This window comes from Haliotis asinina, chromosome 7 (genome assembly GCF_037392515.1).
Source record: "Haliotis asinina isolate JCU_RB_2024 chromosome 7, JCU_Hal_asi_v2, whole genome shotgun sequence".
Classification (NCBI taxonomy): domain Eukaryota; kingdom Metazoa; phylum Mollusca; class Gastropoda; order Lepetellida; family Haliotidae; genus Haliotis; species Haliotis asinina.
The window spans coordinates 52,215,713-52,239,233 of NC_090286.1; the positions used below are offsets into that span (position 1 = coordinate 52,215,713).

General features: G+C 40.2%; 1 protein-coding gene across 1 annotated transcript; it reads right to left on the reverse strand.

The window, feature by feature from the left end:
- Positions 1-3,795: 3,795 nt before the first annotated feature.
- Positions 3,796-21,648, reverse strand: LOC137290248 (receptor-type tyrosine-protein phosphatase epsilon-like). The gene is made up of 14 exons (XM_067821009.1): positions 21,582-21,648; positions 14,074-14,140; positions 13,389-13,820; positions 12,758-12,869; positions 11,711-11,751; positions 11,351-11,391; positions 10,583-10,667; positions 9,823-9,881; positions 9,360-9,402; positions 9,043-9,095; positions 8,655-8,774; positions 8,091-8,236; positions 4,374-4,518; positions 3,796-4,060 (listed from the first exon to the last, which is right to left on the reverse strand). The coding sequence occupies exons 1-14, from the start codon at positions 21,612-21,614 to the stop codon at positions 3,878-3,880; spliced, it is 1,560 nt and encodes a 519-aa protein (XP_067677110.1). The 5' UTR covers positions 21,615-21,648; the 3' UTR covers positions 3,796-3,877.
- Positions 21,649-23,521: the final 1,873 nt, after the last annotated feature.

Sequence of the window (23,521 nt, forward strand, 5' to 3'; positions counted from 1 at the left end):
TGACTTTTGGACTCGACAAATGTAATACTCTTCATTTGAAACGTGGCAAGGTAACTAATGATGGATCGGTCAAGTTACAAGGGGGAGGAGTTATTGAGCATCTAGTGGAAGATCAGGCCTACACCTATCTTGGAATGCAAGTTCGAGACAAGCTCCAGAATGCCCAGATTCAGGATAAACTTCGGGCCGAGTATAAATCTCGTTTAAAGAAAATCTGGAGCTCAGAGTTAAATGCTCGAAACAAGGTCAAAGCCACCAATACTTTTGCTGTGCCAGTCCTCTCCTATTCCTTTGGAGTAGTTGATTGAACAAAACAGGACATCCAGGGTCTTGACCGCCTGACTAGAAGGATCATGTCTGATAACAGAGCACACCACCCTCGTTCCTCTCTTAATCGTTTATACATGCCAATCAATTCAGGAGGACGGGGTTTGATTAACGTGGAAGCTCTTCATGACAGAATTTTATTGTGTACTTTTGCACATATTTATTTGTCAGATGATCCTCTGGTGATGCACGTCAAGATTCATGATGAAAGCAAGGAATTCCACACCTACTTTAAGCGTGCCAAGGTTGTTGGACACAATCTGAAATTTGAAGTTGACTTTGTTGATGGCGATGTACTGCTGGACGGTACAGTGATGGGAGTAAACCAGGTGAAGTCTTTCACCAAGTGTGCCCAGAGTCGGTCCTTTGTGGAGAAGCTTTCTGAGAAGCCATTGCATCGTGTGTATATACAGTGTGTGGAACAGAACAGCAATCCAACCGACTCCTTTGCCTGGATGAAGTCAGCTGGTCTCAAATGTGAAACTGAGGGCTTCCTTTTTGCAGCTCAGGACCAGTCACTTCCCACTCGAAATCGCCAGAATGTTATTCTTAAAGAAAATATCAATATGAAATGTCGTCTTTGCAATGAATTTACAGAGACTGTCCAACACCTTGTCAGTGGATGCCCTTCCTTGGCACAAACTGCATATCTTAAAAGACATGATGGCATGGCTCACTGCTTTTATTATCGTCTCCGCCATGCCTGTGGCTTTGACTCCGAGGTCCATCCATGGTACGACCCTGAACATGTCCAGGGCGTCCTGGAAAATGATGCTTTTAAACTTCTCTGGAATAGACCAATATACAGCCTGAGACGAATTCCAGCCAACAAACCTGATCTTGTCCTTTTTGATAAAGCCAATGAAATTATTTATATCATTGAATTTTCTGTCCCTTTTGACAGCAATGTAATTGGCAAGATTCAGGAAAAGCATGCTAAATATGCGGACCTCGCCTTCGAAATGTCTCGCTTGCATCCCAAGTACACAGTCGTCAGGCTCCCCATTGTTCTCGGTGCCCTTGGTTTGGTACCTCCTGATCTCTTGGCGCAGATCAGGAGAGTGCCCGGGTTCTCCACCGGAAGCACACCCCTTCTGACAATCTGGGTAATGCAGAAGGCTGCAGTGTTGGGGAGCCTCCATATTCTCCGCAAAGTTCTTGGTGGGTTCGACTAGGCAGTGTTTCCTGGGAGAAGTCCCATTCGCTGTCTGGGCTGCGTGTAGAGGGGGCGAGGGCCCTGAGCTGATGATGAGCTTGACCAGCCTGACTGTGCCAGGATCACCCGAACCCTCTCTGCTGCATTTCAATCTTACTCTGTAAAACATAATAATAATAATACATAATGAGGGTACATATACTGCGGAATGCTCCATGCCACTTAGAGGCATGCTCAAAGCGCACACAAACATTTAAAAATAACACATAAAAGACACATGAGAAAAATACAAGCTTCGAGAAAGTTATGGTTTGTATCGGCTGAACAGGTGTGTTTTGAGGTTACGCTTGAAAGCTTGAAGAAATGGAGCTGCACGTAGTTTGAGTGGAAGTGAGTTCCATAGTGCAGTTGTAACAGAAGCAAAAGAGCGAGCACCAAATGTCTTGAGGTTGAATGGTGGAGGATCCAGCAGGTGTTTGTTACTGAATCTGAGGATACGAGCAGGAGTGTATGGTGTGAGAAGATCACATAGGTAAGAGGGCGCCTTGGAGTTAACACACTGGTAAGCGAAAGTAAGTATCTTGAAATCGATTCTTTCATGGATCCGTAACCAGTGCAAGGAGTCCAGAATAAAATGTATGTCACAAGAGGGCTTAGAGCGGGTAAGAAGACGGGCAGCTTTATTTTGGAGAGATTGCAGGCGCTTTATCTGGGTTTTGGAGGCACGTGTGAGCAGACTGTTGCAATAGTCCAACCTTGATAGTATGAGGGAGCGAACAAGCAGAGCCGCGGTGTCTTGGGTGAGTTGGTGGTGAATGCTGGATATATTACGGAGATGATAATGAATAGTTTTGCACAGCTGATTTATGTGAATTTCCACGGAGAGACTGTTGTCCAAGTAGACTCCCAGATTTCTCACAGCAGTGGAGAAAGGGATGGAAGTGTCCCCAATCTGAAGATGATCAAAGCGACACTTTTTCAGCCTGGCTGTGCAGCAGAGGTCACGAACCAGTCACGAATTCTGGGATATCATCCGGGTACCCACGGGAGAAAAACAATTGCAAAAGTTTACACCAGTCCACGGAAATTGCTCCGCATCAGTGCCCCTTTAACTGTGTCATCACTATGTGACGAGATTGCATCACACGTTTCTTCATGCAACCAACAGACTCAACAATCACACACAGAAAATCATCAACTGCGTCATCAACGATACTGTCACGTCTATCGAAAACTATCTCACTTCCATTCGTCTCCGAACACTCGAGCATTAATGATGAATAGCTGAAACACATAGCAATGCTCCGAACTTCAGAATGACATCATTATCATCGTCATCATCATCATCATCATCATCATCATCATCATCATCATCAATAACAACAAATTTCACAGGATTCCGTGGCTTATTTCTCGATACATCAGGATGTTTGAAAATCATAGTGCGTGACAGGTGTCAATGATAAAAGTTGCATGCTTCTCTCGAATTCCCTTTTGTAGCAGTGACACCCGAGTCGGCATGCTGATGTACGATCTCATGTACGTCTTTGTGTAACAGTGTTTTCCGCCCCTTACCCGCTGATGAATGCATTCTTGTAACAGTGTTGCCTACCGACTGATGTACGGCTTTGTGTAACAGTGTTATCCGTCTCCTACCGGCTGATGTACGGCTTTATGTAACAGTGTTATCTGTCGTCTACCGGCTGATGTACGGCTTTGTGTAACAGTGTTATCCGTCTCCTATCGGCTCATGTACGGCTTTGTATAACAGTGTTATCTGTCGTCTACCGGCTGATGTACGGCTTTGTGTAACAGTGTTATCTGTCGTCTACCGGCTCATGTAAGGCTTTGTGTATCAGTGTTATCCGTCGTCTACCGGCTCATGTACGGCTTTGTGTAACAGTGTTATCCGTCGTCTACCGGCTCATGTGCGGCTTTGTATAACAGTATTATCCGTCGTCTACCGCCTGATGTATGTCTTCTTGTAGCATTGTTTTCCGTCTCTTTGAGTAGCAATGTTATCAGTTTCCTACCGGCTGATGTACGCGTTTATGTATCAGTGTTAAAAGTCGTCTACCGGCTGACGTACGTCTTTAGGTAACAGCGTTATCCGTTTCCTACGTTGACGATTACGTTCAGGTGAGCTGCTTACTATCCTTTGTATTATATTCCTGATGGGTGTCGATGGGTGAGACAGGATACGCTCGCGAATACCTGATATCACCATCATGTGACAGTGATTCATAAATACAGTTCATCACTTAATCCAAATCGTTCAATGACTCACATGTCTTGTAGATGGGGGAAAAGGGTTTTGTCACTTTCAAATAGTTTTATTTTACAAAACTACAATTATGCATACATGATACAAACGATGCTGCCTTATATGGATGTTCAGAGCGTTACACCAACATAATTCACCAAAGCACAGACACTTATTGCTACAAATACTAAAATTCCGACCCATACGCATCGCACTGTTGATTCTCTAGATGTGCAAGTTGTTCTAGTGGATCTTGAAACAGGATTCCTCTCTTGAAGAAGCCAATAGCATTCTCTAAGCCTTTTCAAAGAAGTCTGAAAATATAACAATACGTTGGATTGCTGAATATCAATAACTGCAATTTCATGTAACTTCACGGATATCCTCGATAAAGTGTACAATTGTAAATTGATTCGGGTGTGCATGGAACACATAACGTCATTTTTTTTATCATGTCTGAAAACCTGACTTGACAGATACTGGTTCAAATGTCACGAGAAATGACCACTTTGTGGGTCATACACAGGGGAATATTTTCATTGAACCGGGTTTTCAACAGGTACGTGACTAATTATATCAACTTCAGTACGCGCCTGATTAAAGGCATCGCGTCTTTGTTATACATACCGCATCTGGAAACATGGATCTCCTCTGTTCAGCTAGACGGTTAACACATTCGTACAAATCAGGTGGGTTTTTGTTGTCGTTGGTGTTCACGCTTTCCAGGAGGTAATCCAGAGCAATGAAAATAGCGGCAGGACCTTCACCCTCACTGAAACAATGAACGAGTATATTGTCTACAAATGAACGTATCATCCCAAACTGTGTTCCACAGAAGATATCGCTTGTGTGAGATCAGACTAGGAGATGTCGCTTTGACAGTAGATTTTGCACAATACCCTGACAATGCTATGACGTCATGACCTTGATGATGTCACAATGCTATGACATGTTGCATTGCAAATCTACTGCCAGTGCTGTGTTCAGAGATGTACATTTATATTGAAAACTAATGAAGAATGATTTTGGATTATAAATAGAATCTCACCCTCGTGTCTAATGATATCACCAGACAAGCCTCGGATATTTGTTAGTTTATCACCTCGTGTTGATATATTTGATATCAGTATACACTTGGGTGAGATTCTCTAAGTATGTCAGAACCCACCATCCTCAACTTATCTTCAAGTCATCCAGTGGATATTGTAATTAAGATGTTCGATAGCGTGAGCAACTGCTAATGGTAGCATGGTAACGCTGAAATTATCTGAGGTTTGTTCCTCTACTTTTTTTGTTTTGTTCAAATAACACTTTATTTATACAGGACAAATTGTTTGGATAGCAACTTCTTGGGTTTATTTTCACGACGTTTCAGGGCTTATCCTATACTAGCCCCCTCATCAGGATGAGCTGAACTCAACAGTAAGGCTTAACTGTTAACTCTGCCCATGACCTCACAATGCCATGATAACATGATATCAGTAGCTAACAGGAATACTATGACAACATAATAGAATTAGTAGTGAATGGTTACAACTAACATGACTCACAGAATGAATACATCTTATTTTGAATATATAGTAGTGTTGCTGGATTAAACTAGAAGTGACAGATCCTTATTATATCCTTCGCAAATCTTCAGCTGATCTTGAGACCACCCTCAGCCCTGAACTTCTGAAGAAAGTCCAATCAGTGACAACCGTCAGCAATACATCCCTCAACAAAAAGATGAAAGAACGTCATACTAAGATATATAGTAACCTTCTACAACATGCAACAGCTCACTTGTCTCATCCCAGCGTTACTTCTACTACCACCAGCCGTGAGAGATACTTCAAGAAAACAGTAGTCAATCTCAGCTTCAAACCACTGATCACTGCCCAGACATCTCTCCTTTCAAAAGGCCGGAATTTCATCCCCACTTGCAACACCGTCAAATCGGATGAATTCATCATCAGTATCGATAGCGGCCTCCAACAACTGGCCCCCAATGGTAATGTGGATTACCTCCGGCACCAAACAGCTGACATCATCAAACGTTCTTCTAAGCAACGCAGTAATCTTTCCTCACAAGAAAAAAAGGCCATCCAAGAACTCCACAAAGACAAATCCATCACCATCACAGAAGCGGACAAAGGTAGTAAGGCAGCAGTAAGGCATGGACACTCCTGAATTTCATGATCTTGTGAACAAAACCCTCAGTGACACCACAACCTACCAGATACTACTCAAAGACCCTACAGTAAAGTTGGAACGCCAGCACAAGAAAACTATAAAGACTCTCCATGACAGCAAGCAAATCAATGACACCGTGTATAATACGTTAGATCCTATCTATTGCCAATCTCCTCATGCCCGTGCCACCGTGAAAATTCACAAAAATCCTGTAAAAACCAGAGTGTGCTCCAGAGGGTCAGTTTACTACAATACAGCTCAATTTCTTTCTAAACTGCTTGCCCCTTGGGGAAAGAAGGTACATAATTCATCAGCGACTCGGCATCATTTGTAAACAAGCTGTCGGACTCTGGATTATCTGGCAGAATGGTGAGTTATGATGTTGTGGACTTATTTACAAACATTCCATTTTATGACGATCTTGATATCCTCCGTGGAAAGTTAATCGGTTGTATTGATGCTCTTGACACAACACTCTGCATAGACAGCATAATTGAATTAGTATCCAGACTGTTTCCAGACTTCATTTTTCACATGGCAGAACAACATCTATCAACAGATTCATGGACTCCCCATGGGTTCACAACTATCCCCTCTGATTACTGAAATCTTCATGACTAGTTTTGAGGAGTCAGCCCGACAAACATCGCCATTCCAACCACTATGCTGGTATCGAAAGGTTGGTGATACTTTCACCATCCTTGATCCTGACCATGGCCCTGCTGTTCTCCTGGATCATCTTAACAAACAGCACTCCCGCATCCAGTTTACCATGGAAACTGAAGATCAACAACAAGCTGCCCTTTCTTAATGTGTCCCTCGATAATTCATCCATCCAAGATCACTTCTTCTGTCTATAGAAAACCAACACACACTGACCCGTATATTCATTATTTATCCAACCACCATCCACAAATTAAACGAGCCAGTGTATCAACCCTAACCAGACGCGCCATGGCTATCTGCGACCCAGCACACTTCCAAGATGAAACCGACCACTTCAAAACAACTTTCATCACCCTCAATGGATATCCTAAACAACTAGTAGAGCAAACCGTTGCCACCACCCTCCATCAACGAAATAATCGTTCACGGAAAACTGAACCAGCTCCCATCAGGATTAACATTTCATACCAAGGGCAGATTAGCCATCACATCAGCCGACTCATTAGAAGAATTACAAGTTTGGATGTGACATTTTATTCTGATAACACTTTAAAAACCACCCTGAGAGCAAATGGTAGCAGCAACCAGAGTGAGTGGCAGCAACCAGAGTGAGTCCAATTCCAGAGGATGTATATATAAAATTTCTTGTGATTGTGGAAGCAGCTACATTGGAGAAACTTGCCGGTCTTTCAACATTAGACTAAAAGAACACAAAACCTAAGTTAAAAAATCTGACCTTAAATGTGCATTCTCAGAACACATTGTTAAAAATCAAAATCACTCTATCAACTAGAAACACTCTCAAATCTTGGCGTCTAACGGCAATAACTGGCGGAAAATAAAACTTCTTTCAACAGAGATCTTTCAACACCAAAGAGATCGACAAGGTCATCCATAGATGAAAAATCATTTCTATGTACTGTTAATAGTATTACTTTACATGCTATACATGCAATATATTTATCAAAACAACCTTTGTACATGTCCAAACTTACAATTTGGTATAATAAGTATCTGTCACTTCTAATTTAATTCAACAACACTACTATATATTCAAAATAAGATGTATTCATTCTATGAGTCATGTTAATTGTAACCATTCACTAGTAATTCTATTATATTGTCATGGTACTCCTGTTAGCTACTGATATCATATTGTCATAGCAGTGTGACGTCATAAGCATTGTGAGGTCATGGGCAGTTAAGTTAACAGTTAAGCCTTACTGTTCAGCTCAGCTCATCCTGATGAGGGGGCTAGGACAAGCCCCGAAACGTCGTGAAAATATACTCAAGAAGTTGCTATCCATAAAATTTGTCCTGTATTACTACGCCAACTTCTAAATGCCTCTGAAGAATCACAACACTTTATTTGATGAGGAACGTTTATCGTGCAAACTTCATGAACAAATTTCCAAAGTTTGTTTGGGACCTCTAACCAAGAACGTTTTAAATGTACGCTGAGGCATATCCTGCGAAATATTCACAGAAAAATATATGGATCACCTTGAAAATATTGTTACTGGTGAAGCGTTGCGTTTGAATGTGGTGTCTCTTCTTAGAGCCTCCAGAAAATCACAAAAACTGCCCTTCCGATACCATTTGGAAAAGAGGAAGATGTTCACATCCATCTCTGGGCGGTTGTCCCGATTCTAAAAGATATAATTATACTGGAATATTCGTGTCCAATGAAACTGAAGACAGCTAAATGAAGAAGGCAAAATATGTTCGAATGTCGGAGACGTCAGTTCGGTTGGAGTCACCGTCAATGACACTGTCATTGAGTATTTAATTTTTCCGTTGTTGTCGAATAAACTACCCAAACAGACATCCATGTTATGTTACAGAGACCAAGGTAAACAACTATCTAAGAGGTGAAATTACAAAATTTTCCATCGTACATACTGACGATTTGGCCCAGATTATATACTAACAAATTTGCTGATTTTATGTTGGGCACGGGTATCGTAAAATGTTGTTTTGCCCGAAAAAAACGACAATGTCAAATAGAACCTTTGTATCTAAAGTTCACATAAAGCCTTCACAGAAATAGTGAATACTTGGACACACATTTTGAATCCTGAGGTTCCGAACTGTCCATGACGTTTCACGGATGAGATTTCCGTTCGTCCGTACTTGTATGTCCTCAAAATCGTGGTTCATGTTAGCGGCTCTCAGGTTCCGATCAATCTTGAATTTAGTGACATCACATTATTCAACAAAATATGTGTATACACCAATATATAGAATAGCGAGATATGGGGAAACATGCCTAATATTTCGTATACCCACTAGCCAGATTTTGCTCACGATGAATGCAATTGCATTAAAAATCATTTTGAAATCTCAATGATTTTTACCTCATTCACATTTTCTATATCAATATGCAAATATCAGTTGGCGCATTTGGCACTTACCTCATTTTTTTATTTGATGACAAAATAACAATTGTACCCACTTCCTTTTCCCAAATCATACGCCAGAAGGAGGTTTTGGTAGTTTTCATCGGTTCTGCAAGAATGAAATACAACCGCATGTGTAGGAATAACGGACTAAGTATCTAAATGTGCAATCATATTACTTTGTGCACTCAATACATAAAAAGACATTGGTATAGAAGAGATTTTCGACCTTAAACAATTCGTTTTGCACATCAGTCAGAAAACCCTTGTATGCTCAGTCCTGATTTCATCTTAATTCATGCAAAAACGCAGTTTTCGCAAACATCTGTGGGCATGCACTTCAAAGATGTAATGACGTGTAAATTCTACTTACGTTGAGTGGTTATATAAGATCTAGTAATTCCCATCGTGGTACCCTGAAAAAGACACATGCAGTATCAAGTTTAATTTAGATGAATTCCTAAATGCATAGTCCATTACACCAATACCTTACATACAATGTTTCAACGGATTTTCTTGTACATGTTGAAAAGAATGTAATTGCATAGGAAATTGCAACGTAGATCATATTTGAGTTTTGGTTGTTATTCAAGGAAACGTTCCCAATCGGTAGGCATTTCCAAATAATTCCACTTATATTAGCAAACTTTGCTCATTACCCGAAGGATATGTTTGTAATGGCATGTGCGACATTCCGTCCGTTTATTATGTTGTCGCGTGACTCAGATTCACAGACATATCAAATACTTATCAACTGTTGCAAAACGTGGCTGCAAATCAAGACCTTGTTTTACGGACTTCTAAGATGGAACCTAATGGAATAATTCACAACTAACCTCTATATATGTGGCGTTGATATACTCTTTGTTCGTGAGGACGACCCGATTATGATCATCTTAAAACACATAAAAACACCAAAAATGCAGAATATAAAAAACCGTTTCAACATGCTTTGGGATATCTTCCCTGAGAATGTATCCTGTTGCTGTATCTTTTGTGGAATGTGAGACCAGATTTCTGCAACATACTGTTACAGGAATCTTCCGATAAACGTCCTGTGTGAGTAACCAGACACGTTAAAAAAAGAAAATATCATCCGTTTATCTTTTACCTGTACAATTATTTAGTAATCTTTCCATGGACTAAACCCGTTAATGAATTTGTATTCATTTTGTAATATAAAGTTTTGTGTTTTCTTTATGCACATGTGGGTTTTGAGTGATATAAGATATAGTGGTGTTAGGTCATATGTATCACTGAGCATAGACTACATGTTAAGTTCCATTTGGACATATTCCCATGGAAACAAAGAAAATGTGCATGTGCATATTTTATTCCTAACGATGGAAAACATAAAGCGGTCAAAAACAAAGTCATATGTTTCAAACGGTAAAAAAGATCTAACCAAACTACTGCGCACAATTTATCAAATGCTGATTTGAAGGAAACAAGTAAAACCCGATAAGTGGGTGTCCTGCTGTGACAGTCACACTAATGGGGATGACCCTCGAAATTTTCATGGAGTTGTATTTGAATTTCAGTATTCTACATATCCAACTATGATTTAAAAGATAAAGGACAAACGAGAAATCTTACACGGATACGAATATCTGTTGTTATTTTTGTCTTTGTTCGCCAAGGCATGACTTGCAAATGTATCGGCCTTGTCATTTGGTATTGCCTGTAAACATCAAAAGCATGATAAAATTATAACACACTGTACATATGTACCAAGAGAAAATATGTAAGTTTGCTTTATGAAAATGTAACTAAAATTTGTTGTGAAATTAATTATGTACATCTTAATAAATATTCACGAAGACACCTCTACTACTTCAAGGTCGTAATTACAACCTACGCGTACATATTGTCTGTAGTTTTAATGTGAAATATATACAATTGCTGTTTAGCTCTCAGAAGCTCACAAACACATTAATGTCATTTTGCTACCATCAACTTCCACTGCACAAACAGGAATAGTTCAAAACAAAGGTGCTAGACGCGATGATGTAATCAAAACTCATGATGATGTCTTTGGATGTGGTATCTGCATCGGGAGTGTACTGTTTGTCATGTATGACGGTAAGCAAACAAAACAAGTGTTCTCAACACGTCAAAGGATTCCTGGATCAAGGGCATTAATACACAACCTACTGAAACATAGCATCCAGCCATGACATTCAACAATACGTGCAATCAGTTTCAAGGTCACATCAGATAAGCCTATCTTCATATATTTTAAAACGCGACACGTGATTTACACACATTGGTATGGATCATTATTTCCTTCCTGTAAAGTCTAATCGCTTAAGAAAGTAGCATAGAACTATTACAAACAAATTTCACCAATCATTATTATACTACCTGAAACTTTGCCTCAGTGCATTCGTTGGCAAGTGGTTCTTCTGGTAAAAAATACAAAGATGCATCAGAAAAATACCAATCTTAATGGTGACATTCTCTGTGTATAGTATTCTTGCCAATTTCAAATTTGATCAAACAACAACACTCAAAGCATTTATTTTATACTAGTAACTACATGACATGCAGGGATGTGAGCATTCACAGAGCTATCGAACGATTACGAAAACCTGGATAGTCAGTCACAGGCAACTTTATGCCATGTAAAAAAACATTTATTTTGTTGCACCAGTTTTGTTTAATATTTGATTCACTGAACAGACACATATCTAGTTACTACCAACGAGAAACAAATATCCTTACGTTGGTGGAGATCACCTCGTTCCCTTCTTGGATTTTTTTGCCTGTAATGATGAATTACAGCATATGGCAAATGTGTGTAAATTCTAAGGTAAATTCTCAGACAATAAAGATTTTATCAAGTTTTTATGGCATCTTTCATATACTCATAGAAACAAGTAAGGAAACACATAAAAGTGTTCCAGAATGTCTCACACAGTGCGATACATACTTTGTGAAGAAACCTGGATAAGAATAAAGGAACATTTGTACATTCATGTGTTCCCATATTTGTTTCTATAACTGTAGTTTGTCATACCTCAGCAATATTCAAGCTACATGGCAGCTGCTTTTGGGTAGTAGTAATCTTGATTAAACTGAGCCCATGTGCTTCATTAAAGCAACTGGATGCATCAGTTGTCTCCCTTTTGTTTGACGGATAGTTGTTTGACGCCCAATTGTTGGAAAGTGAAGAAGGGGTAGGAAACACCCAAGGGTGGAATGGGACATGATAGCTGAAGTAACCAAGGAGACAGCATTTCCAGGAAATATCTAGTAATCTAGTATTTCCTCAGACGCGTGTAACAATAATAATTATCATATTATGTTTGATTCACTCACATTTTGCCAACAAGTTTTACCTTTCATTCACCATTTGACCATATACACTATACAAAATGATTAACACATGTTTAATTAAATGTCGGTGTTTGTGTTTTAGCTAGGAGCAGATTCAGGTTAATCTTTACCCACTGGTAATAAATACAAATTGTGTGTGTTGCACACGCATTTACAACGCGACTCACACCCGTGTGCAACGCGTGTCACACGGGTCTCATACACGTAGTCAACGGGTTGCACATTAGTGACCAACGCGACTCACACGGGTTGTGTCTCGCGTTGCAGACTCGTGTGAGAGGAATGAACTTTTAGGCAGTTGTGTATATTTGATACCGTGTTATACGTGTATGGAAAAGAAGTAATCAATTTCAACAGTCTTGTTTCTGAAAATAAATTACTCTACAGTTTTGAACTGACAAATATCTTTCGGTTATTTATGAAACTACTCACCATAAACAGTATAATGAGGTCCATATTCTCCGTTCATAGTAGCATATTGCCAAGCAGATAAGCAGGTACACCGGGTTAAAAAAGCAGCCGATCAAGTATGTCTGTGTGTTATCTGAATGGACACAGTGGTAAACGTATTGTAAAATTGTCGTATTTGAAAAGTAACTCGGGTTAAACATTTTCTCGTATTGTAAGATAAGTACTGAGGCTTCCAAAGTCCGCCGTTGTGACTCATTATGTCTTGCCTGCCATGGTTTCAAACATACAATTGTAAATAGGGCCAATTTCCATTCATATTAACACGCATTAGATAACTTTCATAATGGTTTTAATGTTCTATCCCCTGTGTCTTTATCACTATTTTTTCATAAAATCCTTAACCCGGGTCCATAATAAATACATATTAGTTATACGATATAACACATGCTTTTTAGCACTACCTTGCATTCATTTACATTCTATAAATAAGTGCTGAAAAATTCATATGTCAAAGCGACATATTGGTTTAATGAAACATTACCAACTGGCCAAACTGAAACGTGGAAAATCGAAGAAGGATAACTTAGCAGCAAGTGTCTGAACTGGCCAATATTGTGTGCTATTATATTCCTTCAGTCTTCTAAATACTTACGTTTACTCCGATATTTTCCTTGCTTCGGGGGGCGCCGTGTTGTTGACGTATACTGGGGTGAAGTTGGCGTTAAGCACCCACATGTTTCAAAGTCACAATTGTTTGGACATTTGTCACTGCAAGTTTTGTCACATTCAGTTTTGGGAGAACAGTGTCCCTTTCTGCAGCCATTACAAGCACCAGTTGATCTTTCACAAGCATTTCCTAAACATGTCTTCGAACACGGAACTGAACAGTTGTCTCCGTGGAAGCCATCTTGACATGTTCTACAGAGACCCGTTTGAATATCACAGTCAAACAGGCAATGTCCAAAGCACTTCTTCTTACAGCTGCTTCCATAATACCCTTCCAGGCATTCAATGCATTCATTGAATCCATTGCATTTAACGCAATTTTCGCCAAAATTCTTCGCACAAGGATTTGTGTTCAAACCTGTAGAAAGATGAAACTATCGCAGACTGTTGTTCACTATATTTTTATATGCTCTAAAAAAAGGAAACTAGTGTTCAAAAGAAACTATACACCACAAACTATCACATAAAGATTCGCGAAATTTACAATGAAGTGATAAAAAGATACTGATCCATGAGTAATACAATCGCACACGTACTGACCCATCCTTTATAAGAGCAAGTGGCGAACGTAAATATACAACTGAAAGGAAACATCTTTTTATGAGACTTACACGATACAGGTCTTGGTTGAAGACAACAGAGAAGTAGGACCAGAATCTGTTTAAAATGCATGACCAGCTGGAAAACGAAACGAAACATTCAACATGGAAATCTACATTATGGAGACTGGTATTATCGCTTTATATAGAAAAATTCGAATTTATGAATGTACTCGAAAATACGTATATCCTTTAGAGTGCATGTTAAACTCAAGAAGTTTGTCACATTTGTAGATGTCTATATTCCTGTCTATTGGAGAGAACACGTAATTCTCAAATTCCAACCAGCAGCCTACAGAAACTGGTGAACAAGTAGTAATAAACAATGGGGTTTCTAAATCATCTCAAATATAAGTCTTATACGTATCAATAACGTAGATCTAGACCCCCTTTCAAAAACACCAAAACCAAAATGACACAACCCGTCTCCCTTCACGCAAGCTCACAGTGGAACGGAAACAACCACTATGTCAAAATGGGAAATCGATCAATAACTGGGTCACATCAGTGCACTGTGTTGCGTCAGCGGACAGCTGGTTGATTGATAAGTGACAACCAATCAGACAAATGTTTCACATAAGGTATGAACCCTGTATCATGGCAACAGTGCGTGAGTTGAAAAAGTTGGCAAAGTTCGCAAAGTTTCTCTCGTATGAGAAAGTCTGATTTACTAACTTTATTAGGGATAAAATAACCACTATGTCAAAATGGGAAATCGATCAATAACTGGGTCACATCAGTGCACTGTGTTGCGTCACCTGACAGCTGGTTGATTGATAAGTGACAACCAATCAGACAAATGTTTCACATAAGGTATGAACCCTGTATCATGGCAACAGTGCATGAGTTGAAAAAGTTGGCAAAGTTTGCAAAGTTTCTCTCGTATGAGAAAGTCTGATTTACTAACTTTATTAGGGATAAAATATCAAGAACCTCCTACTGAGAAAGATTTAAGAAGGCAAGCACGCGAGCGAAGTATGATAGGCTATTCACGTATGAGAAAGTCTGAGCTTATTGAATTACTCAGTGAACAGACCCCAATGGAATTACAATTCACACCTACTGAGCGTGCTATAGGGAAATATTTGAGAGGATGGAAAGTCAAAGAAACATAGACGTTGCAGATATAAGGCAATTGGTATTTGATAAAGTGAATGAAGAACTGAATGATTTAAAAGGTATTAAATTTCAACTCACATTAAAGATGACACTAGAGAAACAACAGGGAAATGAAACAATTGACCAGACTATTGTTTACTTCAGAGGTAATCAGGAAGTTACAACACAAACAGCTACTATCAACTCTTCTATGGACAGATCATTTGGGAAAATTCGAGAAACACTAAAACGTTACACTAATATGGCGTCTGGTTGGGTGGTTGATAAGGTTAATATGATATATCTGGATATAGCAAATTACAAACCATTGAAAGGAGGGAAATCATTACCAACTCCTAAATATTTTGCAGACAAACATGTTGCGATTAATATTCCAAATATTCAAGGGGAAAATTGTATGAGGATATCGTTAAGGATTATCAAATTTCCATGCAGACTTTCCAGTTATCCGTTAGATGATGATATTGTTTGGGATGGTATAGATGAACCAACCCCAGTGCACAAAAACAGAAAAACAGAATCCAGATTTGGCTATAAACATATTCGGGCATGAAGGGAATAAACTCATAGTCCACAGGATAAGTCCTTTATTGTATAAGGAGGATAGAAAAACAGCTAATGTATTTCTAAAACAAAAAGGTGAACAATGTCACTACATACTGATAACACATTTCAGTTGATTGGTGGTCGATCAAACAAGGAAACACAAGGAAAAGAAACACTTTTGTGAAAGGTGCCTTCATGGGTTTTCTAGGGACGATCTACTCGATTCACACAGGGATGATTGTCGAGGTGTAGGGGAGACAGCTATGAGTGTATATATGCCGACTGAAAACAACAATATCTTGAAATTTATCAGTCACAAAAATCAGATGCCAGTACCATATATTATCTATGCAGACTTTGAAGCCATTATTAAACCAATTGATACGATAGCCCCATCCCCTGATAAAAGTTACACTCAGAAGAATCAAGAGCACCAGGAATGTGGTTTTGGTTATGTGGTTGTTTGTTGTGAAGGTAAAACTAACCTTCCAGTCATTTACAGAGGTCCAGACATAGCTGAGAAATTTCTCCAATATTTACAGCACGAGGAAGTAGAGACCAGGAAAAAATTGTATAACATAACGCCAATGCATCTGATAGGGAGGCCTATTCCAAAAGCATGCTGTAAACCTCTGAATGGTGATTCAATGAGAGACCACTATCATGTGACAGGGAAAAACAGAGGTGTGACTCACAATGAGTATAATCTGAAGCTATGGATTAACCCCGAGCTTATTAATATTCCTGTGGTGTTTCACAATTTACGAGACCATGATTCACACTTGATTATGCAGGCTATTTCAAATGTAGAAGGCAAGATACCCTGTATCCCAAACAACAAGGAGAGATATATATCCCCTTTGCTAAATGGGCTGAGGTTCATTGATAGTGTTCAGTTTCTGTTGTCATCTCTAGACAGCTTTGTAAGGGCTAATAACAAAGACGACTTGGCTATAAGTAATCATACACAGAAGGGAAAACTAGAGCCTTGCTGCTACGTAAGGGTATTTACCCGTATGAATACATGGATGATTGGTCTAGGTTTAATGAGACAAAGGTACCTCCCATTGACCACTTCTACAGCAAGCTGACAGACGCGTCTGTCTCACAGATGATTACGCCCATGCTAAAAATGTATGGGAACAACTAGGCTGTAAGACGCTAGGTGATTATCATGATTTATATTTGAAAACGGATGTGTTGTTGCATGCAGATGTCTTTGAGATATTGAGAAAAACATGTTCAAAGCAGTATGGGTTGGACCGGGCATGGTATTATTCATCACCTGGGCTGTCGTGGGATGCCTTACTGAAGAAATTAGGTGTGGAGTTGGAATTATTCACCGATTATGATATGCATCTGTTTGTTGAGAAAGGGTTATGTGGGGGTATTTCTATGGTATCTAAACGTTTTGCTAAAGCTAACAACAGGTATATGAAAGGCTATAGCCCTAATAAACTTCAACTCATCTACTCTATCTCGACTTAGAATACCCAAAGGAATTGCACACAACACAACAGTTACCCCCTTGCACCTGAACGTTTGAGGGTTAATCCGGGTCTGAGTACCAACATAACCTAATGAATGGACCACTAGCAAATGTAGAAAAACTGGTTCAGAATTTGATGAATAAAACAAAGTATATAGTCCACTATCGTAACTTACAGCTGTATCAGTTCTATCTCTAAAATACATAGAATACTGAAGTTCGATCAAAGCCCATGGAACCCTATATCAGGATGAACACGGACTTGAGAAAACTGGCCACTGACGACTTTGAGAAACACCTGTACAAACTCATGAACAACTCCGTATTTGGTATAACTATGGAGAATTAACGAATTCACAGGGTCAGTGTGAAACTAGTCAGGTAGAATGAGGAAAACAAGCTCAGGAAACTGATAGCGAGCCCTGCATACAATAGAAGTACTATATTTGATGATGATTTGGCGGCCATACATATAAAAAAGAGCCACATTAAACTTAATCGACCGGTCTATGTTGGCATGAGTATTCTAGACCTGTCTAAACACCTGATGTATGACTTCTACTACAATGAGTTAAAGAAACAGTATGATCCTCCAAATAGGAAATTGCCTGACCGGCAGGTCTGTGAGGTGCTGTATATGGGTACTGATTCATTACTGATGGAGATTCAAACAGAGGATGTGTACGAGGATATGAAAAACAATATACACCTATACGATACCAGTGATTACCCAAGAGACCACCCCATGCACAGTCAAACCGATAAGAAAGTTTTGGGCAGGATGAAAGATAAATGTACTGCCGCACCAATCCCTGAATACGTGGGGTTGAGACCGAAGATGTATTGAATTTCTATCAAGAAAGCAGACAACGCTGAAATAAGAAAGGCTAAGGGTGTGAAAAAGAATGTGGTGAAAAACATATTAAGCACACCCTATACAAACAGGCCCTATTCGAGAAGAAAATGTTCAAACACCGGGTGAACATACTCCGTAGTGATGGGCATAAGATATTCGGATTGACATTAAACAAGACATCTCTATCACCGCTGGACATAGCCCTAGTTGGTGTCAATACCTACCCCTACGGCCACAGGGGGGTGACTTGCAGTCAGCCATCCACAGGATCCCCCTAGCCGACCGCAGGTCCCCCCACTAAAGATATTTAAGTAATAGAAATATAATGGAGAAAGTTTACTATAGCCCGCGGGGATATTGGAAAGGGGCAGAAGCTATTAATCGGCAGAAAAGGCCAAAGCCTGGTAAACAAAACAAGCTATATGGCAAGTATACTTACCACCACCTAGATATATACCCAGGAGAAAATTCGGTATTCATATCCCTAATCAGGTTCACCAGGCCGACCTGTTGTTTCTTCCACGTGACAGGGTCATATGTAAAACCTACAAGTATGCACTAACCATTGTAGAAACGCAGTCTACTGACATGGCCTTCCGTGTTACAAGTAGACCCAGGCCGTGAATTCATGGGTGATGTGACACACCTGTTTACCAAACACAATGTAGAGATAAGGTGGGGTGCGGCTTGTGACCATAGAAGTCAAGCCATAGTTGAGAGATTCAATCGCTCCTTAGCCAAACGTTTGCTCACCAAATGACATAATAATGAAACAACAGCAGTGGTTATTACACCACCTATCCACAAGGGGACTTGCAGTGGGCTGTCTATCACACTGCTTGTTATCATTTTGTTCCTCTGGAACCAACAACTGCTCTAGTAATTCATCTGCCTCCATTTTATAATATAATACTCTAGTTTTTATTTTTTAAAAATAATATGCAACATGCGCTAAACACATAGAGATAAAGGTTAGATTACACACGACTAGAACTTCAAAAACAATGGGATCGCACGTCATTGCTAATCTATAACTAGGTAGTTACTAAAACATTACTAAAAATTAATAAGCCGGCGGGCGTCCCCCCACTAGTAGATGGCTTGCACGTATCTCCCATTGTCTATATTAAGTTGCGCATCCATAATTACATATAAATACAATTTCAGTTACCCAGCTCTTTGAGCCTTCTTCGTTATTTGAATGGTTATCATCTCGCTTCCATTTTCAATGCAATGCCCACTACCGTGTAGACTGTTATCATCAGTCAATCTCATATCCAACCACAACATGTACTTTCTGGTTAGGTAATCACCGATATTCACGGAGTATAGATCCAATTCACTGACCACGTTGTCGACTAATGAGTTTCGTTATATTGCGTTATATATTACATTTCATTATTGGTGGTTTCTGTATTTCTTGCCACTCCTGGTGTGCTCTCATTTTTCCAGAGTAGGAATTTCGAATCTGCCTGGCAAGATCCGGACTAGTCACCATGTCGAACTCCAAGGAGATGTTTTCGATCTCATAACTACCCTCGTCACCTTTTGGCGTACGCACAACTTTGCTGTAATCTTTGAACGAGAGTTCGTATTCCAGCCTGTCACCCAATGCGGCTTGGTAAAACGGTGCATGAGAGGTTAACAACTCAGAGTCAAGAGGGATACAAAACGTGTTCCCGTTCGCTTCGGCGATTGCTTTTTCGCTATGTGATAGTTCGGATGTCTCTTCTGGTGTGAAAGTGTACCCGATACGTAACCAATTCAATTTTCTTCTGCCGAGTCCCTGGTATACACTATTTTCTCGTTCTCCCTCATTTTCCCACATGTCTGTGTATATATCGCTGTTGTCTATGCTAATCACCTGGTTGCCGCTAATTTTAATGGTGGTCTTTTTGACCCACATTATTCATGAGCTCCCGTTTATCATTGCCCGAAGTCAACTTGATGTTAAACACCAACCATGCCGTCCCTGGTACTATGACGTCGTTTGACTCCTAGCAGTTCTCTTAATCTGCGAAAAGGATTTAGCTTTCTATCGTGTGACATTACATATCATTATGATCATATAATATCATTCAAAATGTGGGCGATTTTGAGATGGATGATTTTGGGGCCCACACCCCTGATGTTTATGATGAAGATACATCGTTTATTGGTTCACAAGCAAGAGCCTCAATGTTAGAAACAGCAGTAGACGATTATTATGAAGAATTAAAAAATGATAAAAACTACATTGATCCTATGTACCGAGACTATTCGAACTTTACCATAGATGATAGTGGCACTCTACGTCTTAGGGATAACGTCTTAGAGTTGACCTATTCCACAGTCGCACTGAAAAAACACTTGCCTTGTCAACTCTAGCCAGTCATTATGGTACTGATTTTATCCGTGAAAAGCTAAACATGCATAATTATGGTGGTGCAAAACCAAAAATTCCCACGGAGGTCGTTCAAGATCTGCAAACTACCAGATCCGAACTTGTTACAGCCAGCCATGACCTGCAGTATGAGGATGCGGGGGAATCCCCCACACACCAATGAGAGACTGTTGAGTAAATACTGGGATAAACCATTGCCTAGGCTTAAATTTCCAGTGAGGGAACTGTACGGTCTAGATGAAGCCGTGAAACGTGTACGCGGTGAACTGGTGAACAACATGGGAAAACTGAACGAACTCAACGAGCACATCGCTCGTGAAAAGAAAACAAACTCGGCGAAACGGAAGACGATGATATGAAGCATCTTAACATGGAACAACTAAGCAATTTAGAAGACGAGAGATGCACGCGATTGGAATCTGCTTCCTCGAATCGTGAACAGCTTCGATCTCTGGTCGTATCGCTAAGTGGGGGCTCCGCCACCCCACCCCCCCACCCCCCCACCCCCACACCCCCCAGTAGTGGCACCACACATGTTTACTTTGTTCTCTGGGTACCTATTCAAACTTGATGCAATGCCATGTACCCCTGTATAACTTACGTTTCATGTTACTTTGTCGACACCGTGTCGTTACTCTCTTTTAGTAAATGTATGTTATGGAATGGTATATCTGTAATTAACATCTTGATCTAATTATGTTTTAAAATATTAGTGTACGGGTGGAAAATATAAAAGTTTAAAAAATGGATTTTACCAGAAATGTTTTAAAGAAAATGTTTCCAATATTTTGTATCTACAGCAGTAACTGCCATAGAATGTGAAAGTCCACTTACCAAGTATCCCCGTATCTTTCCCTCTGTGTAACCTTGACCTGCTAGTATAGCCATTGCTTTAAATGTTGTAGAGCAAGTGTGCACATGCTAGCGTTGGATTTGTTGTTGATAACCGCCTGAAACAACGCTATAATTTCATTTACTATACATTTTAACTTTTCTTGGGTGAGAAATATACGTTTTGAATACAAATGGCTGTCTCTGAAATATACATTTTGTCCGATATAGAAAAGAAAAGCTAACATTGACAATGTCCTCCATGTTTGGTGTTTATAGAAAATAAACTGCCTTACCTTTACTAGCTTCGGTACTACTCTAGGAGACATGTAGATTGCAGATTGTGACTATTACTATTACACAAGTTTTGGTAATGTCATCCACTGTCGAAATAGCTACAGTTATTTAGAGCGCTTACATCTTTAGTGTGTTTATTGTAACCAGCCAGTTTAAATTGCCTGATCACATGGTGGAGTCTACTACTGCCTTTTGTCACTACTGGTTAAAAAGCGGCGGTTAGTTTGAGCGCATGACAATGACGCAACGCACATTGGTTATCGTATCACAAAGGATTTGCGACATAGATAGTTCCCGTGTACAGACATTTCTTAACGGCCCCCAAATGTCTTACGCCTAAACTGCAGACACATACATGAATATGGTAAGGATAATGAAAGATTGTTGACATAATTTCCGTTTGGCCATAGGTTTCATCATATCAACTCTGGTCGTATCGCTGAGGGGGGGGGGGGGGGGAGAGGGGCTCCACCACACACCCCAGTGGTGGCACCACACCGGTATCTTAGGTAGTATCGTATCATGGTTGCTTAGAACTCTAGGTAAAACTGGCGCGTGGTTCGGTCAAAATCTGTGGGCATTCATCGTCGCCGTGGCTGGTCTGGTATACAAAACGGCTAGGGAATTTTTAACTAAATAAGGTGGGTGTGACTTGCAGTCGGCTGTCTGCAGGACGCCCACACTATGGAATTTTAAACCATAATTATAAGACACAAGCCTACCGCGACACCTCCGACAGCCAGCGCTGTTTTATAATCGATATGCTGTTGATTTGATGCCTGCACAAAGGGGGATACCCCCGTACCCCATGTGTTGGTTTACCTCTTGGCTCTGGTGGTGGTGAAACAATGAGGTGAGGTGTCCCCATGGGGGTGTGGGGGAAACCCCCACGTGGCAGATTTTTATATCAGCATTAACACCTAATTTTTTATCTGCTGTAGCGATGATAATTTCTTTGTTGTAGCCCGTTATTGTATTTATTCTCAGACTCATGTCGCTCGGAGCCATGTACAATCCCACACAGAACACGTAGTCAACCTTTGACCTGGCATATTGTAAGGTGTTCTGGTATCGTTTTATAGCACTAGGTAGATCTACCGGTGATGCAATAGCATCTTCAATATTAGCCATGAATTGTTTCTGCGCGTCGTAAGTGGTTCCCTTACCTATGATGTCGGAGCACGTCTGCGATTGAGCCCCCCGTATAGCCCACACGTACGTTCTAATGGAATCGTTCAAATGAATAACACAGGCGCAAGTGTATCCTTTTGATGTATCCAGCATAAATTTCTTCCAATCATCACCTGGTCCCTGTTTAAACCTCCAAACATGGTAATCCTTGCTGTCGTCAAAAGCCAAGTAACGGTAACCGGTCAAATCACTCGTTTGTTTTAAAGTAGTGATACGACTTGTAACCCCTTTTTTGACCACGTCATAGCTGGCTTCCGCCAGAGACTGAGTGTGAACGATATGAATTCCTAATCCATGATTTGGCCCCGGCAAACGTCAGTCCGTATTAGGATCAACACCGAACACATTACAAACTCGTTCGTATGCCCGTCTATCGTACGGATTGTTCAATGCATTCTGCCTTATCCTGTGGTATTGGTGCGCTTATTTCTTGGAGAATATGTCTGATATGGTAGTACACGTGAAACGTAAACACATATTTACTCAGTTCATCTCGCCTAGTGTCTGTCAACGTCAAGCGACATCCAATCGTCGCACACCACACTGTGAATCGGGTTGTTAAACCGTGCGTGTACCGTATTCACGTTCATGACAAAAAAACCCATGATGTTCAAACACATCCATGAATCGGGCTATAAAATGAGGGGCGGGGGTGTCCTGCAGACAGCTGGGTGTGGGTCGATCGTGCGCACGGCTGACTGCAAGTCCCCACAGGACACCACGATTTTCATGTGTGTGAAGTCTGAGG

Bases quoted from the DNA above. Each gene is read 5' to 3' on its own strand.
- LOC137290248 (XM_067821009.1), bottom strand. From the start codon at position 21,614: ATGTCTCCTAGAGTAGTACCGAAGCTAGTAAAG. The intron at 12,870-13,388 runs GTAAGTATTTAG...GTGTCCATTCAG, and splicing joins AGGAAAATATCGGAGTAAAC to ATAACACACAGACATACTTG. The intron at 10,668-11,350 runs GTAGTATAATAA...TGATGTTTACAG, and splicing joins GCACTGAGGCAAAGTTTCAG to GCAATACCAAATGACAAGGC.